The sequence below is a fragment of the Tinamus guttatus genome, unplaced genomic scaffold (assembly GCF_059628265.1).
Source record: "Tinamus guttatus ecotype Peru unplaced genomic scaffold, ASM5962826v1 Tinamus_guttatus_pri_ptg000125l, whole genome shotgun sequence".
NCBI classification, from domain to species: domain Eukaryota; kingdom Metazoa; phylum Chordata; class Aves; order Tinamiformes; family Tinamidae; genus Tinamus; species Tinamus guttatus.
This window is the reverse complement of record NW_028288659.1, coordinates 2,449,029-2,459,016: the sequence shown is the minus strand read 5'-3', so window position 1 is coordinate 2,459,016 and position 9,988 is coordinate 2,449,029. Positions and strand designations below refer to the sequence as shown.

General features: G+C 54.1%; 1 protein-coding gene across 1 annotated transcript; it reads left to right on the top strand.

The window, feature by feature from the left end:
* Nucleotides 1–2,599: 2,599 nt before the first annotated feature.
* Nucleotides 2,600–5,850, top strand: FBXL14 (F-box and leucine rich repeat protein 14). Its single transcript, XM_088521639.1, has one exon. It carries the CDS (start codon nt 2,624–2,626, stop codon nt 3,824–3,826), a length of 1,203 nt encoding a protein of 400 aa, XP_088377765.1. The 5' UTR covers nt 2,600–2,623; the 3' UTR covers nt 3,827–5,850.
* Nucleotides 5,851–9,988: the final 4,138 nt, after the last annotated feature.

Genomic DNA, 9,988 nt, shown 5'->3' with positions numbered 1-9,988 from the left:
CTCCAAAAAAGTGCATCATTTATTTCTAGCCTTTGCCAGTTACACACAACAGGTGCTAAACACACAGCATGCTAAGATAGAAAGAAAAAAAATACTTAAAGTGCGTGCCTATGCCTTAAAGAGGGTGCCTTTTCTCCTTCCCCTCAACGGTGACTTCAAGGTAGAAGGCTTAAAAACAGGAATTATGGAATTATTTCCATGGCAAGTTTCCGTAACCAAACGCAGGATAATACGGTAAAAGCCTTCATTAGCACTCTTTGAGAGTGACTTGTGTAACTCGCTTGTAGCTTTGCCAGTTATGAGTAATGCAGCAATCGCTAAGATACGCCAGCACCACCTTGGCACCACGCTGCCTTCGCTTGCTGCCTCATGTCTGCTGCACTGGAGCTTCTCGCGAGCAGCCCCAAGGCCTTCCACAGCTCTGGCAAAGGTGGCTGCGAAACCCCGCGCGCGCTGTCCCTCTCCCCTGCTCCCGACCTCATGTACATGTTCATCTTGTGTCGAAGAGCTACTCTGCTGGTCTCAGGACACAAGGACTCCCCTAACCGTTTTCACATTCATCTGATGGTATGGGAAAAACAAATAAATAAATGAATGAAGGTGAAAATGACGCTGGGCAGGTAACCAGCACCGGGTGACACCTGCTCCAGCATCTGCGTGAGGCTCTGCGATCACATAAGCCAGAACCGCACGTTGCGGGATCACCCAGGAGCGCCAATTTGGTGGGGCTCAGGCCAAGGCACACGATGCTGCCCCTGCATGCGCCAGAGCACACAACACGGAGCCAGCGCCAATTTCACGCTGGCATCATGCCTACTGCAGGGGTGCAGACCATGCCTGATTTGGCTAGAGCTGCACACAGCGATATGCGACCCAGCAGAGAGCCTGCTAGCCACAAGTTAACCTGTCAAAAACTTCTTGAATTGAGTTGACCGGGCAGAGTGAATGAGTACCAGGCCAGCCTCGCATGGCCACGGCATTTTTGAGGCAGCATCAGGAGGCCTATTGCTGAGTTTTCTGTGTTGCCAAACCACAGTCCAATGTCAACAGCGATGCTTATACGCGCTGGGATCTCTCTGCAGGATCAGGGCTGAAGCGTCGTTCCGCTCTCCTTGCCTTTGACTTAAAGCAAAACAAAACAAAACAAAAAAAAGGGTGTGTGTGAAAACTAAGTATTTAACATCTAAGTGCTCAACGGAGACTGCTAATATGGAATCTGCACGTGAAGATGGAGTCAGGGGCATTCTACAGTGTATAAATTTAGATGATGATTAAAATAGAGGCTATTCCTTTGGGTTGCTCTAAGTTTTAGTATAGCAAACACATCAGTAACTCTGCTGGTTTTAGTAGTATTTTAGTACTCCAAACACCATTAAAAACATGGCCTGCCACGATGAACAAACGTGAACTTTTATTTCCCCTCCCTCACAGCTCCTTGGCCCCACAGTGCAGCACAGCTCATCTGAAACTGCTTCCAAAAGCCCTACCTGGTCTGCGGTGGGACTTAACCCATTCTTAACACCCGCGCGGCAAGCGCCCACCGTCGAAGCACATACGGCTACCAGTGTGCGAGACTACGAATGTTTCACACACTCTTTTCCCCAAAAAACTGTCAGGAACCGCCTGGCTCATGCGCTTGAAAACTCCCCGCGGCGCCAGCTCGAAGGGACCGTTAGCCGCCCTCCGCCTCCGTCCCTAGAACAGGCCGCCCGCAGGCCCGGCTCCCTGCACGGCCCCTCCGGCACCCTGGGGCCGCGCTACGGGGAGCGGCCCCGGGGCAGCGGCTGCGGGCGGGCGGGCGGGCGGCCCCGGGGCGGCGGCGCGGGGGGCGCCCCCTGGCGGCGGGGCGGCGGCGGCCGTTGCGCGGGGCGGCGCCGCGGCCGTTACGGGCGCGCGGCCGGCGCCGTTTCCCGGGCGACGCTCGCCGTGTTGCGGACCGCACCATTGCGCAAGCGGCGCGGGGGGGGAGGCGGGCGGAGCGGCGGCGGCGCCGCCAGGCCCGGCCCAGCGCCGCCTCCTCCTCCCCCCCGCGCCCTCCCTCCCTCCCTGCCTGCCTCCCTCCCCGCCCGGGCCGAGCGCGGCGCCGGGGCCCAGCAGCGAGCGGCGCGGCGCGGCGCGGCGGAGCGGAGCCGGCGGCGGCGGCCCCGGGCCCGGAGCGGCGGAGGCGGTAGCGGCGGCGGGCGGTCCGGCGCGGTCCGCGCGACCTCGCTGCCTTCTGGTGTCCGCCGCGGGATGCGGGCGGCGCGGGGCCGCGGGCTGTGAGCGGCGGCGCGAGGACAAAGGGAGGCGGCGGCGCTCGGCGCCAGGCACGGAGCGCGGGGGCCGCCGCCGCCGCCCGCCCGCCGCGGCGCGGCACGGCACGATGCGGCCGCAGCAGCGCGGCGCCACCAGCGGCGCGGCCCGCCCGGCGCGGCGGTAAAGGCGGCGGCGGCGGCGGCGGGGCCGGGCCCCGGTCGCGCAGCGGCGGCGGCGTCTCCGCGCTCCTCCCCCGCCGGCGGCCCGCGCCGCCCGCGATGTGAGGGCGGCGGCGGCGGCGAGGAGGAGCGCGGCGCGGAGCGGAAGGCGGGCGGGCCCCGGGCGGAAGCGGGCCGGGCGCGGCGGGGGCGGCCGCCGGGCGCGGGCGATGGAAACGCACATCTCGTGCCTGTTCCCGGAGCTGCTCGCCATGATCTTCGGCTACCTGGAGGTGCGCGACAAGGGCCGCGCGGCGCAGGTGTGCACGGCCTGGCGCGACGCCGCCTACCACCGCTCCGTGTGGCGCGGCGTGGAGGCCAAGCTGCACCTGCGCCGCGCCAACCCCTCGCTCTTCCCCAGCCTGGCGGCGCGGGGCATCCGGCGCGTGCAGATCCTGTCGCTGCGGCGCAGCCTGAGCTACGTGATCCAGGGCATGGCGGACATCGAGAGCCTCAACCTGAGCGGCTGCTACAACCTCACGGACAACGGGCTGGGCCACGCCTTCGTGGCCGAGATCGGCTCCCTGCGCTCGCTCAACCTCAGCCTCTGCAAGCAGATCACGGACAGCAGCCTGGGCCGCATCGCCCAGTACCTCAAGGGCCTCGAGGTGCTCGAGCTGGGCGGCTGCAGCAACATCACCAACACGGGCCTCCTGCTCATCGCCTGGGGCCTGCAGCGCCTCAAGAGCCTCAACCTGCGCTCCTGCCGGCACCTCTCCGACGTGGGCATCGGGCACCTGGCGGGCATGACGCGCAGCGCGGCCGAGGGCTGCCTGGGCCTCGAGCAGCTCACGCTGCAGGACTGCCAGAAGCTCAGCGACCTCTCGCTCAAGCACCTGGCGCGCGGGCTGGGCCGCCTGCGCCAGCTCAACCTCAGCTTCTGCGGGGGCATCTCGGACGCGGGGCTGCTGCACCTGTCGCACATGAGCAGCCTGCGCAGCCTCAACCTGCGCTCCTGCGACAACATCAGCGACACGGGCATCATGCACCTGGCCATGGGCAGCCTGCGGCTCTCCGGCCTCGACGTCTCCTTCTGCGACAAGGTGGGCGACCAGAGCCTCGCGTACATCGCGCAGGGCCTGGACGGGCTGCGCTCCCTGTCGCTCTGCTCCTGCCACATCAGCGACGAGGGCATCAACCGCATGGTGCGGCAGATGCACGGGCTCCGCACCCTCAACATCGGCCAGTGCGTCCGCATCACCGACAAGGGCCTGGAGCTCATCGCCGAGCACCTCAGCCAGCTCACGGGCATTGACCTCTACGGCTGCACCCGCATTACCAAGCGGGGCTTGGAGCGCATCACCCAGCTGCCCTGCCTCAAGGTGCTCAACCTGGGACTTTGGGAAATGACTGAGAGCGAGAAGGTCAGGTGAGAGGAGGGGGGCGCCCCGAGACCTCCATCTCCTCTGGAGGGACTCATGGACTGACTTACTGACTGACTGCTGCAATGGAGAGGAGAGATTGAGAGGAGAGAGAGAGAGAGGGGGGCACGCACAGAACCATGCTACCCACGCACCCTGGCACTGGAGGGAGGAATATATATATAGAGAGAGTATATCCTTGACCCTTCTGTGCTGCCTACCCACCCTTGTTCTGAAGGAGGAGGAGGAGAAAGAGAGAGAAAGAGAGAAAGCACCTACCCTTTCCAGGTCATGCCTCCAGCTCCACACTTGGGAGCCAGAGCTCCCCCTCCCCCACAGCATCCTTCTCGACGAAAGAGGCAGAAGGCCACACTCTTATGCACTGGGGCTAGAGAGACCCCTCTTTATCCCCACTCCATCCCCTCATGCACTAAGGATGGATAAAGACAGACCCCTGGTTCTGCCATTTATCGAGAATAGATTATTTTTCTGCTTATATATATTAAAAAAAAAAGGAGAGTGGGAATGGAGATGGGGAACAAACAATAACAGCACCAGAAGCAGCTTCCTAGCTATATTTCCATACCCAGCCACCCAGTTCCTCCCTGCACCCTGGGCACAGACAGGGCTTTTGGTTAAAACCATTCCACCTCTGTGGCTGCCCCTCCCCCGCCAACAGGGACTTGTGACAGAAATACTGCTCCCTAGGTACATTGATTTTTTTCTTTTTTTTTAAATCTGTTTTCAATATCCAGTTCCGTGCTATTCTCTGCTGTGGGTGGATACAACCTCCCCCTATTGCAGTTCTCCACTGCCCTGAGAATAGGGATAGCTGCAACCTCTCCTTTTGTATGTTTCCGTGTCACCCTGTGCTATGGCTACAGAGCAAGCCCAGGCACTCGGCTCTTTCTCCCCATCTCTCCACCCTGGAGACTGAGATAACCATTTGCTCCCTCTCCCGTCCCTGTAGGGACTGGACACAGACCCAGCTCTCTTAAACCTCCCCCCGTACTGGGGGACGCTGAGAGTTACCGAGAGACGCGTCTTCCCTTTCATCATTCTCTCTTTTTCTCCCCTCCTTCTCTTTCTTGGCAATGAGGATAAAGACATATCCAGCTACATATCCATTCCTCTTTGGATTGGGGGCGAGTGGGTGGAAGGGGCGAGTAGCTCCCCTCTACCCCTGGGACTCGAGGAAGAATCTCCAGCTTCATTTCTGCTTCTTTTGAGATACTGTGACCTGTTTTTATTTTGACATGCATAAAAAAAATTACTGCTACAAAAACAGCCTCTTAACTCTCCCACCTATCCCTTGCTTATGTCTTATAACTGATCCCAGTTTTCCTCATCCACTTTCCTCTTTACAGTATTCATTTTTCTTACATGGTTTTATTTTTTAAGACATTTGAAGTTGCTGTTCTTGTGGATTTTTAAGTACATTTTTTTTCTGCTGAATATATTCTATATATATAAATATATATATGATGTCTGGCTACCTCGTTTTAATTTGTTACCTTTTTTTTTTCCTCCTCAAAAACCCTGGAATTCTTACAGGAAAGAGATTTTGAGACTGAAACATTTTTGTGCCTAGACTGGAATAATGCCCCTTGGGTTTGTACTTCTTTTTTTTTTTTTTTTCTTTTATCTCCCTTCCCCCCATTTCTCCTTTTTTTTAATTATTATTTTTTAAGCTTACTCTACTGTGTCCCACCTTCACATTCTGGTTGTGCCTCTCCCTCCCTCTTCGCTGGGGATTGGGGACCCAAATTGTGCTTCTGCATTTTTACTCTTCTAGCACAAACATGTAACATGTGAGAATCCATGCTGAGGATTGGGCTACTGTTAACAGAAATGTATAAAATGCAAATTTTTTTTAAGTTATATATAGAGATATATGCAAATATTTTCCCCTCCCCTCCGAAATCACCTACAAAAGGTCGCTATGTGAGGCTTCCTGTTTGTAAGTGGAGAGGAGCAAAGCCAGCCTGCAGGCCCTGAGGCTGTAATGTGAAGGGGAGGAGACTGAAGTTCATCTGTCTTGTCTCTGTTCTGTCAATAAAATGGAGCTAGTTCTTTAGATTTTTTTTATTATTATTTTAAAGAGGAAGAATACTTTTTTTAAAAAAAAATCTTGGCTTTTTTTTTTTTTGGCGCACGCTCTTATGTTCAGAATCTCAAATCCTCCACAGTAACAGGCCAGACCATGGAGTTAACGCAAACCCAGAGACCCCTATGGATTAATTGTACTGTTTGTGAATTTGTATAAAAAAATAACAAAGATCCTCTTAAAACATTTTATATTCTTACAGTAAAAGGTTAAACTGATATTTATATAATAAAAGAGGAAATATGAAGTATGTTTTTGAAAAAAGCTGCATCTGTGTTGTTTGTGCTTTTTAAAGACAGGTCTCTGATCTGCTCATGTGGGCAAGTGTGCCTGAACAGCTCGTAGCGAGGTTTGGGGGCTGCTCTCCCGTGTTTCACCAAGTGACCGAGCCCGACGAGGGGAAGGGAGGAGGGCGTCTGGTCCCGCCTGCGCAGGATGCTGACTAACATCGCGATCAGAGGTTTATAAAAAAAATGGTTTCAGTAGGACCAGCTTTGTATGTGAGAAGTTACCTGTTCTCAGCCTCTTGAAACCGAGCTAGGCAGCAGATCAGAGCTCTGCCTGAGGTGAGACACGCTCCAAGGGCTCCAGGCAGACTAAGCGGTGTGCGGAACAGGAGCCCACCCTTTGGAAGGGAAAGGGACGGTTGTATTTACTGTTTTTTTTAAAGCTTCAGGTACATGGCAGAGAGTTTCGTATGTGTGTGAGGTTTATTTAGCCTAAAGTGACAGCCATCCTCACCATCCCCTGCAGAAGGCCAATGAAATAAAAACCATTTCCTGTAATGGCAGTTACCTAAAACTGCACTCTGGCCACTGCAGGAAAACCTGGGCCAGCTGAAACAGTTTGGTTGGTTTCCGTTGCCCAAGCAAAGATAAAAGTAAGGAAGAAGTAAAGTGGGAAAAAAAAAAAGTTTGAATAATCTAAGGTGTCCTTTGTATTCTACGGTAATCTTTCTCTTTAATGTATGACTTTTAACCTGACAGGGTCCCTTTCAGACTTCCCCGATGTGGGTTTTTTATTGTTGTTCGAGATGGAGCTTAAGCGGTGTTTATAAGGCCCGGAACAAAGCTCTCCTCCCGCTAAGTCCCGCAGCAGGCCCTGCTCTTCCCCCCTTGCCCGCTTGGCAGGAGGGGCTGGGGCAGGGAGAACGCGAAATGGTGGAAGCGGCGAGGCCATTGTTCGGAAAGTTAAAAGCGGAGCTGTCCCTGCTCGCTTGCTCAGTCATGCATAGTGAATCCCGCCGCGCGAGGGTCCCTATGGAAGGGAGGAGGAGGGTGATTCTTCCCCTCTTTTTAACATTCCTCTCCAGGCCTGGCTGTATTTAAGCTGCTTTCCTCCGCGCAGGGGAGGAGGTGGGGGGGATGGTCTGAAGTTCCTGTGCATTTGCATTTTAAGCACTTCCAGGGCCGAGCGGGCCACTTTGTTCCAGCCCCTGCGATCCTGCTCCACGGCCCTCGCCCAGCTTGTGCTCCAGGTCAGGGAGCTGCCCGCAGCGTGGCCCTGGACAGAGGGGTCCCCTCCGCTCCCGCTACAAACCTGCTCCACATGCTCCACCCGTGCATTTGCAGATGGGTTTTGGCCAAGACTCTGCTATACCTAGACCACCTGACCCTTTTCCTGTCTCCCTTTAAAGGCAAAAATACTGTGTACCAGGGCAGAGTTGCCTACCATCTCCCCTGCCTCCAGAGCAGGGCTGGCACCTACGCTGCCTCGAGATTCAGGCTTTTGGGGCTGGCTTCCCCCCAGCCCCAAGAGTTCCAAGCTTTCTGCTGGGACGTGGTGACAAAAGCAGCATTGTTCGCTTTGGGGAAGGCCACCACAATTGGATCTAATTGAGCCTGACACTATATCCATCTTCCTTTCCTTAGAGGGAGGTGTGGGGTCTTTCTTCCTTGTGTTATGAAGGAAAAAAGGTCTACAATAACTTCTTGACCGAAAAAAGAGGATGTATGTATGAACACTGCAAACAACAGGGATTCCACATCGGGTTCCTGCTACCCGAGAGCATTTAAATGGTCACCGCAGTCCTAGCAAGGCTGGAGAATGACCAGGCAGGTTTGCTTCTGCTAGACCTCAGTGGAAACACACAGCAGTTCTTTATTAAACCCCATGTTTGCATGAATAATGAACATCTAAAATGACCATAATGTAGGTGTTCTTTTTAAATTGTGTAATCAGATACAGGACTTAAAAAAAAAATTATCTCCCTATTAAAAAAAAAAAAGCCCACTTAGCCCAGAATGCTATTTAAATGGCAGCCAAAGCTGCCTAAAGCCTCATGTTTAAACACACCAGACTTCCCACAGAAGGCACGAGTGCTCTCTATGGATTGCCTCTTTCCAACGCGCAGGAATGACAGTCCTGCCAGGTCTGCCTGTCCATTGAGGCCAGAGTTGGAAGAATGTGTGTGTTTACTAATACAGAGGAGGACTTTTCAAAATAAATCATCCATTGCTAGCAAGCATAGACCAATTACCATGCAACACCTCAGGGTAACAGGGAAACTTAATTTTCACTCTCCAGCTGCCCTTGAATTTTTGAACACAACCCAGTTGACAACCAAGAAAGAAAATCATACATAGCTCTGTTTGGAAGTGACCTGGAGATCTCCCACGTGCGTCACAGAGGTTGCAGTGCTCATACGCATGCCAGAAACCCACCAACCACCAGAGTCCCTGCGAGTGAGCGTGTGGGGCTGGCGGCAGCCCTGGGTTTCCTGGCCCGTTGGTTCCAGCTATCACTTCAGAGCCCACCAAAAGCTCTCCCAGCCTTGCCTGTTGAGGCAGCAGAGCCCTTACCCTGGGGCACCTGGGTCGGGGCAAGGCAGGTGTAGAGGATAAGCTAAACCAGGAGTTCTCTGGCTGCCCAGCCTCCTTCATGCAGATGGTGGCATGAAGTGGAGTGGAGCAGGTGTGATTTGAAGGGAGAGAAAAGCACCCAGGCAGCAGAGGAAGAGGAGGCAGTAGCCAGGGATCAAGCAGTACAGGCAGGGGGAAGCTGGCTCACAAGCTGCAGCAATGTCCCTGAGCACATGAGGGTCCCTGCTTTGCTGCAGCAGCTGCTCCCCTGGCTGGAGCCTCTAGCTGGCTCCTCTCCCTCATTCTCCAGACCACATTTGTGGAGGGGGGAGATGGGGTGGAAGGAGGAGGCTCCACCTGGGTCCTACTGCCCTGGACTAGCACATGAGAGGTCTGCGCTAGTGAGTGCTAAGCTTGAAAGATTCGTTCGTTTTTATACTTTTGCACTCCACGTTGCTGGTCCTGCTGATGCTGTTTGCTGTGGCGATTCTGAGAGCTTTGGTTTCTCCATTAATAAAAGGGTTTAAGGCAAACTGTCCAGGGTCCATCTTAGCGTAAGAGGTGGTCTGTGCATAATATTATATAACTTGCTATTGAACCTACTCATCACTTGGGAAGAGTTGAAGCAAGAGCGGCTGGCCAAGACACTCAAAGCTTTCAGAAATGAAACTAGAGTAACACTCACTGCCCTTAACAGCTCCGAGACGGCTGTCCCTTAGCTCCGGCAGTCTCACTCCATGCATGGGTTCACTCTAGCAAAGGGGACTCTTGCTTTTCCCTTCTCTCATGTTGCTACCTTAAATCCAACTCTCTTAGCCAGCAGCTCTTAAAGAATGCCTTCTGCGGAGAAAAGATAATCGATAAACGCAACTGGGTGGTTCAGGCAGAATTTGAGGACCCCTAAGGACATCAGCTAGGCACTATGCCAAAGCTGCTGGCTCGGTTGCATAATGCTCCCTGCCGCAGCCAGCCAGAGAGCCCTTCCCGCTGAATTCCCAGCCCTAAGCTGCATGAAATAAAGAGCTGGAGAGGGTTTGTCAGCTCCTATGCCAGAACTTAGATTCCAGCCACGTTTGGCAGTGACACTAGTGCTTTTCCCCCTCTTTAATTAAATCTACTGGCTAAATGCCAATCCAACCTGAAATAGTACTGCAAAGATGTCCAAAAAAAAAAAATTAATCTCTGACCTGTCCTCAAGACAGAAAGATGAATTGAAACTGGATTTTCTTAAAATATTTCCTGAAAACAGGGGTGTGTTTTGGAGAC

Coding starts and splice junctions, on each gene's coding strand:
- FBXL14 (XM_088521639.1), top strand. CDS start 2,624: ATGGAAACGCACATCTCGTGCCTGTTCCCGGAGCTGCTCGCCATGATC.